General features: G+C 40.7%; 1 protein-coding gene across 2 annotated transcripts in view; it reads right to left on the bottom strand.

The window, feature by feature from the left end:
* met (MET proto-oncogene, receptor tyrosine kinase) overlaps window positions 1-21226 on the bottom strand; it is a 132247-nt gene that overhangs the window by 90209 nt on the left and 20812 nt on the right. For both annotated transcript variants that reach the window (XM_073059509.1, XM_073059508.1), the window contains exon 2: window positions 7025-8245. In XM_073059509.1, coding sequence (XP_072915610.1) covers window positions 7025-8242 — 1218 coding nt within the window. In that variant the 5' untranslated portion in view covers window positions 8243-8245. The remainder of the gene's footprint in view (window positions 1-7024; window positions 8246-21226) is intronic.

The raw sequence follows: 21226 nt of genomic DNA, 5'->3' as shown, positions 1-21226 counted from the left end.
GGAATTTACTTTAAATTTTAATGCTGTTAGCTTATCTTAATGGAATGTCTTAATGGAATTATCCTAAATGGAATGTTAACAACAGACAATCCATTAAAGGAATAATACAGAAATACACATAATTCAGAAAACATTTTCTGTACTACTTATTTCTTTATAAGTGGATGAAGTTCTGACAGAGCCTGTAAATAAAATCTTAATTTCTGTGCAAGAAAGCCAAATGAGATTTTTCCCTAGAGTAACTGAATTGCATGGATTTCCTCACCAAACCCTGTTGCATCCTCACTGCTGAACGAATCCATCATGCTCCTCTTGACTACTGACAACAGCAAACTGTCTCACAAGTTACCTTTCAAAACGTGCAGTTGTGCACAGTGCACTCTGGTGCGGCACTGCCCCACAGTTCCAGTGAACTATATTCTAATCTGACCTCTGGTGCTGTCTGTATGGAGTTTGCACGATTCTGTGGCTTTTCCTCAGGGTGCACCGGTTACTCCCGTAGCTCAAAAGTAGTTCACTTGACCGCTGCTTATATCTTGTGTTTCATACTGTTCACTTCTAGTCCCATACGCGACTTACTATGTAGAGGTACGGGGAGATACATACAAAACAAATACAAACTTGATTTTTCTACTCCAAAAGAGAGCCATACGAATTGTAAATAAGACTACCGGTAGTTATTATCAGCCAACCAATCCACTATTTATTCAACTAAATACTTTAAAATTCAGAGATTTTGTAGATTTTAAAAAAATACATGTTATATATGAAGTAAAAAATGGACAGTTACCACAAAGTATCCAAAGATTGTTTAAAATGAGAGAAAGTCAACATGATTTGAGAGGAAGATGTATATTTCAAAATCAAAGGATAAGAACAAATGTAAAAAATCATTGTATTTCAATCAGAGGGGTGAATCTATGGAACAGTTGTAGTGAGAATTTAAAAACATGCACCACACTTAACAAGTTTAAATAATTATTTAAAAATAATTTAATGGACAAATATAAAATACTTGATTTAAAATGAATGGGAGTATTGTAAATAAATGATACTTGGAATTGGATTTTGTGTTAAAAGATTATGAATTTTTAAATTTTTGATGTGATGATTGATGCCAAATACGTTGCTGTATATGTAAGAGGGGTAGGAGTAATGAGCTGTAGCTTCAGCCTACACCCTTTCGGTCTGTTTTAAAGATTTTTATTATTTTATTTTATTAAACCATCATTGAAAATGATGCTTTTTGTTATGTTTGTACTGACCGAAATAAATTTTCATTCATTCATTCATAAATGGATGGTAGGCAAATTATAGGGAGTAGCTTGTATAGGCATGTGAAAGATATCAAGCTACAGGGGAATGGGATTGCAGAAAATGCACTGAGATGGAATTAATGTATTTTGTCAATGTTACAGGAGAACAGAGTAGAATTCAAACAGAACAAATCATGACATAACATGCACACTTGGGGTTTAAGTCATCAGTTTTATACAGGTTTTAGAAAAACATAATAATGTTCTCATATCATCATAGTCCAGACAAAACATGACTCACTGCTTGACGGTACATAAAGTGAGACAGCAATATTTCAGTTGGGCTGTGGGCCCAGCTAATGGTTCCCAGGTGGACAAAATTGCTACCCTGAGAACAATGGCAGTTTCTAAGGGACAAGAGAGATAAAAGGGTGGTGGGGGTACTCAGTAACAAGGGGGAAGTTGAGGGATTACAGGCTTAATTTAAGAAATGAATTACTTATTATAATCATTTGATTCTCAGTGCCTCATAATTGATTACAATGATCTCTTGCTAACCCACCTTTCTCTTAGACTTTGCTTGAAGCACATTATAGGTGTTAAAAAGCAATGGGACACTTTTGTATTTGGCATATCATGAGAAATCTGGACTGAAGATATCACGTTATTTCCAGGCCTGGCCCATGCATTACTGCCATTCAATACTGTAGTGCAGTGTTAACTAGTACTATTCCTACACTAAGTACTATTCCTATCACACAGTTACACAATTCCTACAAATTAGGGTAGGTGCTCAATGGGGTTAAGTTCAGAATTTGCCCTTTCGGATGGTCTTGACTGCATTTCTCTACCCACAGCCCAACCGAGATATCATTGCCCCACTTTAACAGGGAGTCAGTTTGTCTGAGCCATGATGATGTCATAATTTTCCGCTTTATTGATTGCTGTACTGGAGGCTGGAATAAAACAATAGTCAATTGACCATGGGTCGTTAATCCATAACAAAAATAGCAGAAGCAGAACAAACAAAAAAGACGTGTAGACAGTATCGTGTGGTGTACCTGAAATGTGGATTTATATCAGCATAAAGCAACCAACAGCAGCCAATGTGTCTGTTGTGTGAAAAAAGCTTTTTCAAACATGACAATGAAACTTGGCTCCCTGAACGTTTGAAGAGAATACATTCAGCTAAGCAAACAAAAACTTGGCTAATCTCCAGTCACTTTGTCAAAACTTATAGAAAAAAAACCTTCAAAACATGTTTGCCAGTAATTCGCAACAAAACAGTGATGGTTTGCATGCTACATGTAACATTTCATTGCTCATTGTCAAATCTGGAAAGCCTCATACAACTGAAGAAGAACTGATTCTGTCAGCAGTGAGGGATGTTCTGAACAGATCTGCCTAAGTCACCAGATCAAATAATTAAAGCAATTCCACTCAGCGACAACTCTGTTCTAAGACAAATAGATGAAATGTGGAAGTCACATTGTGCAACATATTTAGGACAACAGAACTTGCTTGGCATTTGGATGCGCCAATTTTGCCAGGCAAAAAATCTTCGCTTTTTTGTGGTAAATTGGATCAGCAATTTTCTCAATGACATCACCATTAGGGGCTCAGTGGACATTGAGGAAGGTTATCAAAGCTTTCAGTGGGATCTGGTCCATCTGGAAAAATGGGCTGAAAAATTGCAGACGGAATTTAATGCAGACAAGTGTGAGATGTTGACCTTTGGGAGGACCAACCAGGCGAAGACTTACACAGTGAATGGTAGGGCATTGAGAAGTGTGATTGAACAAAGGGTTCTGGGAATGCAGATCCACAATTCCTTGAAAGTGGAGTCACAGGCAGATAGGGTTGTAAAGAGAGCTTTTGGCACCGTGGTCTTCATAAATCAAAGCACTGAGTACAGGAATTGGGATGTTAAGTTAAAGTTATTTAAAACTTTGGTGAGGCCAAATTTGGAATGTAATGAGCAGCTCTGGTCACCTATCTACAGGAAAGATATCGATACTATAGAAAGAGCACGGAGAAAATTTACAATGATGTTGCTGGGACTACAAAACCTGAGTTATAGGGGAACGTTGTATAGGTTAAGACTTTATTCCCTGAGTCATAGGAGAATGAGGGGAGCTTTGATGAAGGTTTACAAAATTATGAAGGGTATAGACAGGGTACAGGCAAGCAGGATTTTTCCTGCCGAGGTTGGCTGAGACTAGAGCTAAAGGTCATAGGTTAAGAGTGAAAAATGAAATACTTAAGGGGAATCTGAGGGGGAGCTTCTTCACTCGGAGGGTGGTGTGAGTGTGCCAACTCATTCCTTGGTGTATCATTTCAGAGGATCTGCGCTGGGTCCAGCACATAAGTGCCATTACAAAGAAAGCACTTTCTTTGAAGTTTGTAAAGATTTGGCATGTCATCTAAAACTTTGTCAAACTTCTAAGATGTGTGGCTCAGAGCATATTGCATCACAGCCTGGTATGGAGACACCAACACCCCTGACAGGATAAAGTGGTGGATTCAGCCTAGTCCATCGCAGTAAAGACCAGCCCACCTTTGAGCACATCTCTATGGAGCGCTGTTGCAGGAAAGCAGCATCCATCATCAAGGACCCCCAACATCTTGCTACTGGTATTAGGAAGGAGGTACAGGAGTCTCAGGACCCACACTACCAGGTTCAAGACCATCAGGTTCTTGAACCAGAGGCGGTACCTTCACTTAACCCAACACTGAACTGCTCCCACAACCTAATGGTTCACATTCAAGGACTCTTCATCTCATGCTCTTGATATTTATTAATTGCTATTTTTTTCTCTTTTTGTATTTGCAGTCTGTTGTCTTTTGCACACTGGTTGTTTGCTTTATTATGTGTGGTCTTTCACTGATTTCATTGTGGATCTCTGCATTTATTGTGAATGCCCACAAGAAAATGAACCTCAGGTTTGTATATGTACTTTGATGATAAACTTACTTTGTACTTTGAAGTGGTGGATGCAGGTTTGACTGCAACATTTAAGAAAAGTCTGAATAGGTACACGGATGTAAGAGGTATGGAGGGCTATTGCCTCGGTGCAGGTTGATGGGGCTTGACAGCACAATGGAGTGGATGGGCAAAGTGCCTGCATCTGCACTGTAATGCCCTATGACACTCTGACTCTAAAATCCTGATGAAATACTTACTCATTTGGAGAGCTGGGCTGAAGAGAGTTAGATATCATTTAAGATCAGGGTTCAACTTCAAATGTGTTAAGTCATCCGCAAGCACATTACTGCCAATGATGAACTTCAGTAGTGCAGAGAGACATGGCCAAGATGCATGTCTCTGAAGTGATCAATACTGGTCAAAACAGCATGACAGTTCCCCTGTTTTTCTTGGAGTTGTGTCAGTCAATCTTTTGCATCCATCTAACTTGGGAAGATGGAACCTTAGCTTAACATGCAAACTGATGGACAGTCCCACAACACAGCCACGCTTTCTCAGCAATGTCCTGAGAAAGATAGGGGGCCAGATTTCTGGAAGGCACCCGAAGCCATGACTGTCAGACTCGGGAGATATTCAGAATCAGAATAAGGTTTATTATCATTGACATGTGCCCTGAAGTTTGCTGTTAGGCGGCAGCAGTACAATGCTCTACATAATAACCAAAACTGAATTAGCATAAATGTATATAGATTTCAAAAAAGTTGAATAAGTAGTGCAAAAAGAGGAGGAAAAAAAGTAGTGAAGTAGTGTTCGTGAGTTCAATGTCCATTCAGAAATCTGATGGTAGAGGGGAAGAAGCAGTTCCTGAATCATTGAGTGGGTGCCTTCAGGGCATATCCTGGGTGATGGGGGTCCTTAATGATGGATGCTGGATTCTGAGTTCTCAGTAAATCTGGTTGAACACCCATTTTAAAGTGGATGAAAAAAAGTGAAGAGATTTGGAAAAGACAGGTGATATACTGATTGTGTCGAACTGTCATAATGTCTTGGCAATTCATCGTCTGTCAATGGTACTAAATGTACTGCACATGTGGATCAGCACGTTACACTTTGACTTTGAAATTCATGGCATTGACTACCATGGATTGAGTTCCTGAGGCAGAGGAAAAAATACCGACAACTATCTAGCGCAGGTGTTCCTATCCTAGGATCCATGGATCCCTGGCTTAATGATATTGGATCAAGGTTGGGAACTCCAACTCCTGATCTGGAGAATTTATTGTTGTTAGACATTGAACAAATGAAGGAAATGGATCTCGAGGTGACTGGTGGACATGTGATTGAAGACATCATATCCAAGGTACTGGAAATAAAAAGAGCAAAATAATAGTAGACTTATAAAAAAAGAATAAAAATGTAAAGAAATTCTGTGTTAGAGGGTCTTCAGTGTGTGCTGGATTACCCCTTTCTGAGGGAAGTTGTGAGAAACCATGCCTCCTCAGACTTTGCTAGCATAGACGGGCAAGCACAGGGGTTGGAGGAGTTGGAGAAGATATTGCCGAAGAGAAGAGTACTGGGGCCTGGGCAGGAGACATGATTAGAGGGAAGACAGTGAGGGTTAGGGGAGATGGAAATGATGATAAATGCACAGTGAGAAGATCAGGGTAGGGCTGAGGAGTGGGGAGGGTGGAGATGAAGTCAGGGGGTTGGAGAGATAAATACAAGTGAAGGGGCAAAGATTGATGGCAGCAGGCAGGCTAGTGATTGACGTGATGGACACAGGAAAAGTTCAGTCGGTGAGGGGTTGGGCAAAAAGTATGGTGGGGAGATCCATGGGGCCACAGAGGAGATCAAAACTGAGTGGAAACCATTCACAGTAGGATGGGAGATGCTGGTACAATGTGGGATGTGAATGGGCCTGTCATTGAGGATGACAATACAGTCAGAGAAACACAGTATGGAAACAGGCTCTTCGTTGTATTGAGTCTGTGCCAATTTACAACCACCTCTTTAAACTACTTCTTAATAATCTTATTTTATAATCTTCCCCACATCTTTACAAGATGAGGACAGAAAATTTTGAACCCTGCCTTGAACAGGATTACATGAACTCATGATTTAATTTCTCCATTTCCCATAAGGGCATTACCTAAAATGTAAAAAAATGATGCAGAGATTGGTGAATACATGGAATAAATTGCCTGAGAAGGTGAGGGTGACTGTGATGGGATAGATTTTATTCGCTGATAGCAATGAATTGTATATTACTCAGGAAGAAAAAAAAATCAATAGAAAGTGTGTTAAAGGCATTGTGGAATATAGCATTATTCGATTATTCCAATGGCCTTTAGTAACTTCGCACATTCCATATTTTTATAGATGTAAAATTATTCTTAAAGGAACCAATGTCTTCTCACTGCCTTCAACACAGTACTTTAACGTCAGCCGAGCTCTTTCTACTAATGGAGGTGTTAATTAGTTTAAAGTAAACCATTTAATAGCTCGGGTAAAAGAACAGAAGAGAAAGGAAATTGATACAACTGCTTTAGGCATCCTCACAATTACATTACAGGGAACCTTTCATTTCTCCTTCCATACATTATGAGTGGGAAAAAACGATGACTCATCTATTGCAGCGATCAAACTGATATGAAAAATCCATCTGGTTAAATGCATCAGGGGCCCATTCTGAATTACCAATTTGAACACTCGTGAAAGACACATTGGCATTCTCCCAGCATTTGCCATTTAATGTATTATAATATCCTGCAGGAAAATGTGTCTTTTTTGGCTTCATAAGTCAGAGATACATCATGATACTATTATTTGAATGTCAACTTACTTTACTGATGCAGTGTCTATTGGCATCACTGTGAAAATGGTGAAGGCCTTTGGGAAGCTTTTCTTTCTGACACCTGTCAATGAACAGTTCAAAGAATTGATTGATGAACTTTACAGAAAATGCACAGACAGTTGATCTGTTGGTAAGCTCCAAGGACTCTGGTTTACTTTGTACAAATACTGCAAAGAGTACATCCTCTTCAGCAGAAACCCCCAATTGTTCAGCAAGGTCTGCACCCGGTTTGGCTACGTATGCAGCCTGAACGATGTTGAACACTTCTATATTTGAGGATCTCTTTCTTCGCTTTTCACTGATGATACATTCCAGCGGCATTTCAACATAAGAGTTCAACAAAGGATCTGAGGTGCACAGTCGAATAATTCTGGTGTGAAATGATTTAGATTGCAAACTTTCTTTCTGCACAGTTAAAAAGTACACGTAGTTCCCACTTTCGAAAGTGTAAAGATACTTAATTGGGTAGGTGTCCCTAGACTGTGGAATAACATCCATATATGAACGTTCAGAGATGAACTGAAAGCCATCTTCGGATTCCTTTATCCTCCTTATAGATACTGAATGTAACCGGGAATACAGAGGAGCAGAGCTCAGTGTTGCACCGATGTACAAATTCACAAATCGATCGTCCTTCTTTATCAACACCTTTGTACCTAGGGGGCTGGCAATACAGTCCGGGTACATGTCATGGTTATTGTTGGCAAATGAGTACATACACTGGGCATTGTTTGAAAAATTGGCAAGAGCATTTTCCTCGAGATTGTGAAGGAAACAGACACCGTTCCTTGCGCTGCCACAGCTGATAAGTTGATCTCCGTAGAACGTTTCGACAAGCAAAACCATGTTCGTATTGTTCCTCCACACAGATTCAGAGTGGTTTGCCAACTCCTCACAGTTGTCACATGGTGAACAATTCAAGGACTCCCGCACGGGGCCAGTTTTGAACTCAGAAGTCTTTTGCAGGTTACTGTTCAGGACGTAGATCTTGTTTGTTGCTCCTACGTAAATGCGCTGTTTGTGGAGGACTACGTTCTGTATGAACGTTTCTGCAGTGAAGCTGGGAAAGCTGTACTGCATGTTTAAGTCCAGCTCGACATCCTTCCTTGCATCCTCACAGTCTGCACTGCTCAGCCGAACCAAGCTCCCCAGGAGCACCAAGAGACCCCAATTTCCTGCTGGAAATCTCATGGCAGAATGCTTCATCAGCTGCAAGGCAAAGAAGACTATTTAGTACAAGTCATACTAATGACAGGGCAACTAACTGAATGTTGCAAGTTAAAAATACATGCATTATAAGTAAATATTTTTACAACACTGAAACAAATTACTAAAATCAGTATTTTTTTTTGATAATTAGGCCAGTTTATTTAATGCACAAACAATCTGTACGTAAGTGGATTCGGCCCAGTACATCTTGGGTAAAGCTCTCCCAATCATTGAGCACATCTATACGCAAAGCTGCCATAGGAAAGCAGCATCCATCAACAGAGATCTAGACCACTGAGATTATGTTCTATTCTCACTGCTGCCATCAGGTAGAAGGTACAAGAGTCTCAGGACTCGCACCACCAGGTTCAAGAACAGTTACTAGCCCTCATTCACCAGGCTCTTTAATAAAAGAGGATGACTGTACTTGATGCCCCATCATTGAGATGTTTGTACAACCAATGATCTCACTTTAAGGACTCCTTATCTCATTACCTCCTGTTCTTGTTATTTATTGCTATTTATTTATAGGTTCATAGACACAGTTTGTTGTCTTCTGCACTCTGGTCGATCTTTCATTGATCCTGTTATAGTTATTGCTCTGTAGATTTGCTGAGTAGGCTCACAGGAAAATGAATCTCAGGGTTGTATATGGTGACATATATGTACTTCGATAATAAATTCACTTCACACTTTGAAATCAGGCTAGCAATCTGACGAGTAAGTGGGAGATCTTAGGGAAGGCATGGTGGGATTGTAAGGTGTTTAAATAGAAGGAGAAAGAGGCAACAAATTACCAGTCCAGAGATTCCCACTGACTTCAGGTCCTTCCACTCTGTTCCTGTCCACTCAGTCACAATAACACACCACATAGGCTAAGGTCCACAGCATAACAAGCAATGCACAGTGATATTCAATTAAGAATCAGTAGCTTGGGAATGTAAGGTGATAAAATGATAGGAAAGAAAATAGTTGGTATTTCCTCTGACTCAAGCAACAATTCACCAAATTCCCAAAGCTCAGTTATCAGCAAGATACTTCAGCGGATGTGTGAAAGGTTATGAACCTATTTAACAGCATCAGGTGGTATTTCAATATTGACAACCATACACACAGGGTAAATTCCATGTAAGGTTACACTGGGCAGTATATGACAGCACTTTTCTTCATGCTGAAGCAAGAATGATGGGCCCAATCATGCCAGCATTCAGACATGCCCAGTAAACTCAGTCTTTGGTCTTTTCAGACTAACATAAATTCATGACCTACTGAACGGAAGGAGTTGCTACATCACTGCCACCAGAAAAGTGCCAGTAAGAGGCCAGCAATATCATTAAGGATCTCACCCACTCGCTTATGGACTGTTTGTCCCACTTCCATCAGGGAGGAGCTACACAGCACCCACACCAGGACCACTAGGCTCATAAAAAAACTTCCTCCAAGCTGTCAGTCTGATCTACAGCTCCACCTATTAACCACCCCATCAGCCCCCACCACTATTTCGTCCACGTCAACCACTTTACTATTTCCTGTCAGAGTTATGTTCCGATAGTCCTGCAGCTAGCATCACTTTATGTACAGCTGATCAGTCTATTTATATAAACTGATCTGATGTATAGGGCCACACTCAACAGTTACTTGTACATTGTGTCTTGTAGGATTGATTGTATATTTACTGTAAACACGAGAAAGTCTGCAGATGCTGGAAATCCAAAGCAACACACACAAAATGTTGGAAGAACTCAGCAGGTCAGGCAGCATCTATGGAAATGAATCGTCCACATTTTGGGCCGAGACCCTTCTTCAGAACTGAATGGAGGGGGGAAGACACCAGAATAAAAAGGTGGTGAAGGGGAGGGAGGGGATCCAAGGGGGTGGGGGGTGATAGGCAAGAGGTAAGAGGCTGGTAGGGGAATGGAGGGAAGAGGGGATGGAATTTTTTTTAACCGGAAGGAGAAATCAATATGCATTCCATCAGGTTAGAGACATAAGGTGGTGCTCCTCCACCCTGAGATGTGACTAATCTTGGCACAAGAGGAGGTCATGGACCAACATGTCGGAACGGGAAATGGAATTAGCATGTTTGGCTAATGGGAAGTTCTGCTATTTTATTGTGGTTTTTATGATTACTGTATATTCTTATGCTACATTGGAACAAGAATCGTTTTGTTCTCCCCTTGTACTTACACAAATTCGAAGAATGACAATAAAAAATCTTGAATCTTGAATCAGTCACTCTACTTAGTGGCTGGATTTCAAGTGGAATCCAGAATTGATACCCTATTTTTCTGGGAAATCAGCTCTTTGAACTTATGCTAGTTAGAATAGGGAGTCATAGCTTGGGGATTTAGAGAGAAAAAAAAACACTGTGATTAAGTTATTTATTTTGACTCATTTAATTCGGTTCTAAAGTTTTAATTCTTCAGCTCTGAGTTTTCATTAGAAAAAAAATCGTGATGATTTTATATTTGTTAACAGTACATATTAAATCATTTGCTTTATGCTTTGAAATGTTTGAATTGTCTATCACTTCAATTCCTATAGTAAAATAACCCATTACTGACGCTATTTCCCATAGTATTTGCTACAGGTAATAATGTCAATAATTACTTAAGTGTTGGCATGTGGTTCGAAGGTCACTGGTTCGAGCCTCAGCTGAGGCAGTGTGTTTGTGTCCTTGAGCAAGGCATTTAACAACACATTGCTCTGCGACATCACCGGTGCCAAGCTGCATGGGTCCTAGTGCCCTTCCCTTGGACAACATCGGTGGCATGGAGAGGGGAAGGCCTGCAGCTTGGGCAACTGCCGGTCTCCCATACAACCCTGCCCAGGCCTGCGCCCTGGAAACTCCAGGCGCAGATCCATGGTCTCTCGAGACTGACGGATGCCACCACCATACTTAAAATATAACCTTGGTGAACCTTTTACCTTTATAGCTACCTTTATTGTTCACCATGGACCTTATTGTGAAATGCGTGTGATACTGAGTTCCCACGGGATGTTGTCTTATACGAACATTATTCCCTGTAAACTTTTCTTCACATAATGCTTCATTGCAATCAGTAGCTCTCTGTACTTGAGGCTTCTGTGAACTGGCAACTACAGTTCAGCAGCAATCTTAACCTGCCTTGGGGATACAACTTTAACTGCACTGACCATAGGTCAGGGAGCAATTCCTAACCCAGCAAGTGTCTGGAAAACACACAGCTGGGCTTTAACATTTCTTAAACCACAGTTACCACAATCCCACCATGGCAGCTGGGGAATTTAAATTCAGTAATTAAATAAATCTGGAATTTTACGAAAAGCTAGTGTCCATTATGAAACTACAAACTGTTGTAAAAACTCATTTGGTTTATTAATGTTCTTCAAGATGGAAATCTCCCATCCATACTTCATCAGGCCTACATGTGATTTCAGACCCTTCCGAAATAAATGCCTCTTTTAAGGATAATGGGAAAGGGTAGCAATTGTTAATTATACCACCAAATTTCTTGGTGTTCACCTGGCGGAGAATCTCACCTGGCCCCTCAACACCAGCTCCATAGCAAAGAAAGCCCAACAGTGTCTCTACTATCTGTGAAGGCTGAGGAAAGTCCATTTCCCACCCCCCATCCTCATCACATTCTACAGGGGTTGTATTGAGAGCATCCTGAGCAGCTGCATCACTGCCTGGTTCGGAAATTGCACCATCTCGGATCGCAAGACCCTGCAGCGGATAGTGAGGTCAGCTGAGAAGATCATTGGAGTCTCTCTTCCCGCCATCACGGACACTTATACTATACGCTGCATCCGCAAAGCTAACAGCATTATGAAGGACTCCACGCACCCTTCATAAAAACTCTTCACCCTCCTGCTGTCTGTGAAAAGGCACCGAAGCATTTGGGCTCTCACGACCAGACTATGTAACAGTTTCTTCCCCCAAGCTATCAGACTCCTCAATACCCAGAGCCTGGACTGACACCTTTGTGGTGAACTACATATACCTGTCTGGACATGCCCCCCCCGCTGACTGCTCCTGTGGCTCCTCCCACTGACCGTGGCTCCTCCCACGGACCCCGGTATAAAGGCGATTGGAACCTGGGCCCTGCCCTCAGTCTCCAGGATGTAGTATGGTGGTCAATTGCTGCTTGTTCTTTCTTCCAGCCAATAAAAGCCGATATCTCGCCTCACGTCACGGAGAGTTATTGATGGTGCATCAACCTTACAGCCCTATTGGCTTGTTTATTATTTATTGTAATGCCTGCACTGTTTTTGTGCACTTTATGCAGTCCTGGGTAGGTCTGCAGTCTAGTGTAGTTTTTCTCTGTGTTGTTTTTTTAACGTAGTTCAGTCTAGTTTTTGTACTGTGTCATGTAACACCATGGTCCTGAAAAAACATTCTCATTTTTACTGTACCAGCAGTTATGGTCGAAATGACAATAAAAAAGTGACGACTTTACTTGAAGTCCACAACACATTAATAAATTTTAAAATATATATTCTTAAAGCATTTTGCAATCATTTTGGTGATTTCTGAGTTGGCATTTGAGTGCCACAGTAGCGTAGCGGTTAATACAATGCTATTACAGCTCGAAGCATTCTGGAGTTTGGAGCTAAATTCTGGCATTGTTCTGCAAGGAGTCTCTGAACGCTGCCTCCCCCCTCATGGAACACACGGGTTTTACATGGGTGTTCTGGTTTCCTCCTACAGTCCGAAGACATACCAGGTAGATTAATTGCTCATTTTAAATTGTCATGTGATTAGGTTAGGGTTAATCAGGGTTGTAGGTCTGCTCGGGTGGCGTGGCTCGAAGGACCAGAATGGCCGACTTCATGCTAAATAAAATAAAACTCAGCCTGTTCAGCCTACCATGAGCAGCAAAGCAATTTCAAAGGATAACCTTAATGCATTTAATTATGTATGTTTATATATTTTAATTTTTATTTGAAAGTGCTTAGAGCCAATTTTTTAAACTGCATCTAAAAACATCATCAGAATTTTACAGGAAATGAAACTCCGTCCCATCATTCTCTCTTGTCAAAGACTGGTGGAAGGGTTTGAAGTGGGGCCTCCACAGTAGACTACAATGATCTCTGCAGGAAGACTCCTACGTGCAGAGTGTCATAGAAATCAGACGTTGGCCAATCGACTCTTTGAGCCTGCTCTGCTATTTAATGATCATGGCACATCTGACTGCAAGTTTATCTCTTCTTCATCCTACCCCTTTCTACATCATCTCTGCAACTTCAAAATAACTTGTTTTCTCATTTCCAACAAGGGGCCTTCACTCTAACTCTCCTTCTCTTCAGCAGCTGTTGCCTGACCTGCTAAGCACTCTTGGCATTTTCTCATTTTATTTTACATTTCCCACATCTTTGGAGTTTGATTTTCCCTTTGCTGCCGCCTGATCTCTCCCCATAGTGACTATTGTTTTTGTTAAATTGCGGTTTCAGTGGGTAACACAATAAAAAAAAACAAGGCAAGCTGCTATCAATCCTATAACAATAAATTTGGCTTCACAATAAGTTGCATAGTGGTTCAGTCTTCCTTCACTGGAGAAGAGTAATGAAGCTAAAGCTTTGCTCAGGTACAAAATTAAAACCAGGTCAGACCACTCAAGTCCACTTACTATTATTTCCATACTCGAAATGACTTAACCATAGACACAAAAAAAAAAACAAATAGTGACATTAAACGAATCATCCTTAGCTGAACAAAGTACTGACTCATGTCTGCCCAAAACACTGAATATTCCATCTGGAGTCTTTCGTGAAAGTAAGTTATCCTTGGATCTATATAAATGCACTATAAATTCAGAACTTACTGAGTGCTCCATGCTGACGCAATAGCCATTCTGCTGTATTGCTGGCTTCCATGAATAGATGGAGCCAACCTGAAAACAAATCCTTTAACTGAATATGCACCTGTTTGAACTTAAACTCAATCCATAGGGTCAGATTCCTTCAGGCTCAAGACAAACTGACACTTCAACATCAGGTTCTGCAGTTGGTTGGTCATTAATTGCAACATTGGAAATATGCAGATGTTTTAGCTGTGTCTAAAATGTTTCTGATAAGAGTAATGAGCAGGTAGTTATTAAATCACAAGTCATAGATACATATAGCCCAAAAATGGGCCATTCTGCCCACTATGTCCTTGATAACCACTGTACCCATCTATATTAATCCATTTTACTCAACTATGTGAGTCAATTCATCTCACAGGCAAGGCGAAAGCCTTGTAGTCACAGAGTCATAGAAAATTACAGCACAGAGAGGCCATTCGGCCCATCTAGTCCAAACAATTTTAACCGTCTCCCACAACGCACTAGGTGGCAGCACCTACATCAAGTCTGTCTGCCTCCAGAGCCACAAAATTCCGGCACCCTGAAGGCGTGCTAGTCTTCTAGGCTGCGTCCTTGGCACATCGAAAAGAGGCTGGTCATGAGACATGGAGGTCAAAACTGAGCACAGCATACAACAAAACAACATGATTTATAATGTCAATTAGATCCTAAGTTGCCCACTGATGTAAAGCAGTAGCCACTGTGCAGCCATGCTAAAGTTACAGTGAAAATTTAGAATCACTGCAAGAACCAATCCTAAATGGAAATATTGCACATCTTCCTGGAGAAGGCATCTCACGTACGGACTATATTATTGCGGGTGTTCTTGTGGTGTATGAAAGTAATTGAAATATTCCCACATGTGGCTTAATCTTTCTGGATATTTCTTAAACTTGCAGTTAATGTTAGTAGATAAAGAATAGAGATTAGATTTTTATTTTTCACCTGTACATTGAAGCACACAGTGAAATGCGTTGTTCTGCAAACATTTAAATCAGTTTCTGGCTCCAACATAGTATGGCCATAAATTACTAACTGTATCCTATTCACCTTTGGAATGTGGCAGGAAACTGGAGAACCCAGAGAAAATCCATGCAGTCACGGGGAGAATGTACAAACTGCTTACAGGCAGTGGCAGGAATCGTACCCCAATCTTACATCTGGGAGCTGTGAAGTGTTGTGATAACGTCTATGCCATTGTGTGCCACCGTTACATACGATGCACAGTCCAGTCTCCAACTAGGTAAAGGACTCACGAGGTTCTGCAGGTGTTGGAAATCTTGAGCAGCACAGACAAAATGCTGGAGGAGCTCAGATGCTCAGTCAGCATCTATGGAGGGAAATAAACAGTCGACGTTGGTTTTCCGCTACTGTCCCCAAGTATGTCCTGATATAGAGGTGTATAAGATGATGAGAGGCATTGATCGTGTGGATAGTCAGAGGCTTTTTCCCAGGGCTGAAATGGTTGCCACAAAGGACACAGGTTTAAGGTGCTGGGGAGTAGGTACAGAGGAGATGTCAGGGGTAAGTTTTTTACTCAGAGAGTAGTGAGTGCATGGAATGGTCTGCCGGCAACGGTGGTGGAGGCGGATACGATAGGGTCTTTTAAGATTTTTAGATAGGTGCGTGGAGCTTAGAAAAACAGAGGGCTATGGGGAAATCTAGTAATTTCTGAGGTAGGGACATGTTCGGCACAACTTTGTGGGCTGAAGGGCCTGTATTGTGCTGCAGGTTTTCTATGTTTCTATGTCTGTGCACCTGAGGAGCACTGTGTCCGAAGGAAGACACTATTGCAGGATTTTCCGAGCTCAAGCCATGGACAGCAACAGGGTCAAGACAAGACAGAAAATCAACAAACTCTCCCTTTTGCCTTCATCTTGGCTTTACATTAATGGTGCATCTATAGGCTGGCAATTATAATAAGAACTCATCAGATAAAAGATTTAATATAAAACACTGCCTGTGCAAATATTTTCACTGTTAAACGTACAGTCCTTGTGAGTCATTGCTAGAGTGTCTTGTAAATGATTACTAATCAATTTCTGCATAGTATAATGCCTTTTGTGTGGTTTGGGTTATTTTCAGCAATAAATCCATTATTATGATATCTTTGTTATCAACAGCATGTAAAATAACCCTTCTTCTAGTGCCTTTCATTTGAATATATAATGCGGTTTATTATGATCCTTCGCCTTTCAAAGATAGGCTTTCACTCGTCTTAGTAATTTCCCGAGGGAACCGATCAGTGGCTTTTGTGGATCTTATGAATATTACCACAGCAAACAACCTACTGACTCATGGAAAGTAACAGTACTTGCTCTTCAAAATTACATTTCCATCCACTGATCTCGCCTAATGCTGTACATCAAATCAATTAATTTCATTTAGGCAATTATAATTCACAAATGCCCATTTTGATCAACAGCCTAAAATTAGTTTAGTAATGGAGCCCATCTTTGTGATTGATACAAATTAGACCATTTTTAGAGCAACTTAAGTTGGATGCTTCTGTAGGCTATTTATTTTCAGGCAGTGTAAATGGAAAATAAAATAGAGCTGTTTTAACTCAGGGCAAAACTAAAATTTATTTAGTTTCTGGTTTCAGGTTGGCATTGCATTCCATAATACTGCACAACAAAGATTTTGCTTCCTAAGTATTTGTGGGTGTATCTTATGAATTTTGGGCTGCTGGCCATGAAAATCAGCATGAAATGTCTCTGTCACGCAACGTTATTTTGAAATCGCCTATATTTATTATTTCCCTTCATAATTCAAGTCAATTAAAATGTTGCCCATGATGTAAGCTGTAAAGTTTTCTATCTTATCCAGGCATGCCTGGGCATTCTTAGGCAAGGCATATGCTGCATGGCAGGACAGGATTTAGAAAGGCTATAAAAGCATCATGCACACACTATTCTATGCATTATGTTTACATGTCTTACTGGCTTGCGGTCAGGCTGATGTGCATGCTCTACGTGCATAGTGTATTGCGTGTACTCATTATAATAAAGTAATTGTATTTTCCAGAGTATTTGTGATAGCAAAATGTCTTGCCAATGCTGCAACAGCCGCGATACTTCCTGTTGTGGTGAGCATACGCTTAATTCTCAAAGACAGAGCATGATTCCGCGTATCAAGAAAGCCTATGAGCTCTACTTTGGGTGTAAAATGGGCGACCAAGATAAAGCCTGGGCTCCTCACATTTGCTGCACAACATGCACTGTCAATCTTAGAGCTTGGCTCAGAGGTACTCGTAAGTCAGTGCTGTTCGCTGTCCCAATGATATGGTGAGAGCAGAAGGATCACGTGACAGACTGCTACTTCTGTCTGACCAGTGTGTCTGGTTTCCCTGTTAAAAACAAGAAATCCGCTCAATAGCCCAATCTCCCTTCAGCTATGAGACCTGTGCTGCATGACGATAGTCTTCCAGTCCCAGAGCCACCAGAGACATGGAGTCTGGAGGAACTAGGTGAAGATGCCATGGCATATGAGCCAGGAATGGAAAATGACACAGTAACCTTTATGTTGAGTGAGTTTCATCTGATAATTTAATCGGAGTTAAATGATCTGGTCAGGGACCTGGATTTCTCAAAGGCAAAAGCAGAATTACTGGGTTCAAGACTGCAAAATTTCCATGAAGGATTTCGCTACTTGAGACAGATATTTCTCAAAAAAACTGATGCCAAGATTGAGGAAGGTATTTTTATTGGTCCACAAATCCAACAGGTCATACTTGCAATTCAAAGAATTTCTAGTGGGACTGGAGAAAATCGCATGGAAGGCATTCAATGACATTGTTGAAATTTTTCTCGGCAACTATAGAGCACCAAACTACATGCAGCTGATTGACTCCATGCTTTAAGTATACAATACCATGAAGTGCAACATGTCACTAAAGATTCATTTCCTGCATTCCCATTTAGACTTCTTCACTGCAAATCTTGGCGCTGTCAGTGATGAGCACGGTGAAAGGTTTCACCAGGACATTGCAGTCATGGAGAAATGCTATCAGGGCAACTGGAATCCATCAGTGCTGACTGATTATTGTTGGACACTTAAGTGAAAAGCCTCAGACACTGAGTGCAAATTAAAATCATCAACAAAACATTTTTAGCTCTGTTGAACAATTGCCAAGCATCAGTACTGTTATGCAATTAAATGCACTATATTCAATAAATGTTAATTTTATGTTTCTCCAAATTCCAATGTGATACAAGGAGTCTGAAACTATATTTATGTTCAACTTCAAGTGGTCTATCATAACCACAATAAAAATTCTAAGGAAGCAACACCTTTGAAAAAATTTGCTGCCCTGAGTAATTATATAGGATGGACTTAAAAACCACTTTATCAAAATGTCAAAAGAAGCAATCTATTTTTAATGACATGAAAAGAATTTTGTGGGTGTCACATAAACAAGACAGGAAATTGCAAAACTACAGCAATTATAAGTCATCAACAAATTTGACACAAATTAATATAATCACCAGTGTCCATGGAGTACTAGGTTCAATGTTGTCAGATGCTATTGTGGACTAAAAGAAGAAGGTTAAATTGATAAGTTGAAAAAGATTGGTTACTGTGGACTTTACACATAAATGGCAAATTCCTTTGCTTCAGCTCAGAACCTTTTCTCAGTTTGGCGATCTACATCAAACAGTGCAACAGTTTGTCCCTGCTTCCAAGGGTTACTGAATGAAAAAAATATATAATTATTTAAATTCTACAGTGGGCACCCCTGGTCAAAATTTCTGTTATTGTGAATAGCTAAGCGAGTAAAAGATGACCTGATTTCCAAAAGGCATAAAGTTAAAGATGACACGTTTCTTTAATATTTTAAGCAAGATTATTTTTTTATTTCCATCGTTCACAGTTTCAAAATAACAAAAAAGGAAAAGTTTGTACACCCTGCATGGTCAGTACTTAGTAACACCCCCTTTGGCAAGTATCACAGCTTGTAAACGTTTTCTGTAGCCAGCTAAGAGTCTTTCAATTCTTGTTTGGGGGATTTTTACCCATTCTTCCTTGCAAAAGGTTTCTAGTTCTGCGAGATTCTTGGGCTGTCTTGCATGCACTGCTCTTTTGAGGTTTATCCACAGATTTCTGATGATGTTTAGGTTGGGGGACAGTGAGGGCCATGTCAAAACCTTCAGCTTGCGCCTCTTGAGGTAGTCCACTGTGGATTTTGAGGTGTGTTTAAGATCATTATCCTGTTGTAGAAGTCATCCTCTTTTCATCTTTAGCTTTTTTTTTATAGACGGTGTGATGTTTGCTTCCAGAATTTGCTGGTATTTAATTGAATTAATTCTTCCCTCTACCAGTTAAATGTTCCCCGTACCACTGGCTGCAACACAAGCCCGAAGCTTGTGGGAGAGGTGTTCTTTTTATGAAATTCTGCACCCTGTTTTCTTCAAACTGTGGTGAACTACGTATACCTGTCTGGACACCCCCCCCCCCCGCCCCACCCGCTGACTGCTCCTGTGGCTCCTCCCACTGACCGTGGCTCCTCCCACAGATGGAGGTGATTGGAGCCTGGGCCCTGCCCTCAGTCTCCAGGATGTAGTGTGGTGGTCTATTGCTGCTTGTTCTTTCTTCCAGCCAATAAAAGCCAATATCTCGCCTCACGTTTTGGAGAGTTATTGATGGTGCATCACAAACATACCTTCGCTCATTGTGGCCAGAAGGTTCTATTCTAACTTCATCGTTCCACAGGACTTGTTTCCAAAATCCATCAGGCTTGTTTAGATGTTCCTTTGTAAACTTCTGATGCTGAATTTTGTGATGAGGACGTAGGAAAGGTTTTCTTCTGATGACTCTTTCATGAAGGTCATACTTGTTCAGGTGTCACTGAGCAGTAGAACAGTGCACCACCACTCCAAAGTCTCCTAAATCTTCCTGAAGGTCTTTTGCAGTCAAACGGGGGTTCTGAAATTTGCCTTTCTAGAAATTCTACGAGCAGTTCTCTCAGAAAGTTTTCTTGGTCTTCCAGACCTCAACTTGACTTCCACCGTTCCTGTTAACTGCCATTTCCTAATTACATTATGAACTGAGGAAACAGCTACCTGAAAACACTTTGCTATCTTCTCATAGCCTACTCCTGCTTTGTGGGCATCATTTATTTTAATTTTCAGAGTGCTATGCAGCTGCTTAGAGGAGCCCATGGCTGCTGATTGTTGGGACAAGGTTTGAGGAGTCAAGGTATTTATAAAGCTTTGAAATTTGCATCACCTGGCCTTTCCTAACAATGACTGTGAACAAGCCACAGCCCTAACAAGTTAATTAAGGTCTGAGACGTTGGTAAAAGTTATCTGAGAGTTCAAATCTCTTGGGGTGCCCAAACTTTTGCATGGTGCTTCTTTCCTTTTTTTCACTCTAAAATTGCACAAAACGAAAATAATACACTAATCTTGTTTAAAATGTTGAAAAGAATGTTTCATCTTTAACTTTATGACTTTTGGCGATCAGTTCTTCTTCTACTCACTCAACCATTCACAATAACAGAAATTTGGACCAGGGGTGCCCAAACCTTGGCATGCGACTGTATAGGTGAGCTGGAAATACTGTAAAAAATCTCAGAAAATGCTCTATTTTAAAAATTCATACATATTGAAGTGATATACCAAAAATAGCAGATAAAACTATCCCAAAATAGGTCAGCAAACTTTCTAAGCAGGCTATCAAAAAAAGCTAAAATGATAGATCTTGTTCAGAGTTTTCCATTGAAGCATGTGCGGGATCTTTTGTCTTCATAATCATTGAGAACGTTCAGCATTCTGCCAAATCGTACTGGCTTGCTGGAAGGCACGTTAAATGAACTGTTCCTACATGGAGTCAAAAGTTCGGAAGCAGATTCCTTGCCAACTTGTGCATGCACTCCACAGCACAATGACACTGGGTCAACAGACAGAATATTTGTTCTTGGAGGCATAGTACGTTCAACAGCAATCTCATGACTTTACTTTAAAAGCCTGCTCAGATATTGAGCCAGATGATGCTGAAAGTCATCAGTTAGTTCTGTAGAGAAATGCAAGCTAACTGCAGTTCATATGCAATCTCATTCAGCATATGCATGCCCATTCACTACAGCCCTGAAACCAGTAGGCTACAACACAGAAACAGGTCCTTAGGCCCCCATCCAAACTAGTTCCATTGG

The sequence above is a fragment of the Hemitrygon akajei genome, chromosome 10 (assembly GCF_048418815.1).
Source record: "Hemitrygon akajei chromosome 10, sHemAka1.3, whole genome shotgun sequence".
Classification (NCBI taxonomy): Eukaryota; Metazoa; Chordata; class Chondrichthyes; order Myliobatiformes; family Dasyatidae; genus Hemitrygon; species Hemitrygon akajei.
This window is presented reverse-complemented; position numbering and strand designations above follow the sequence as displayed.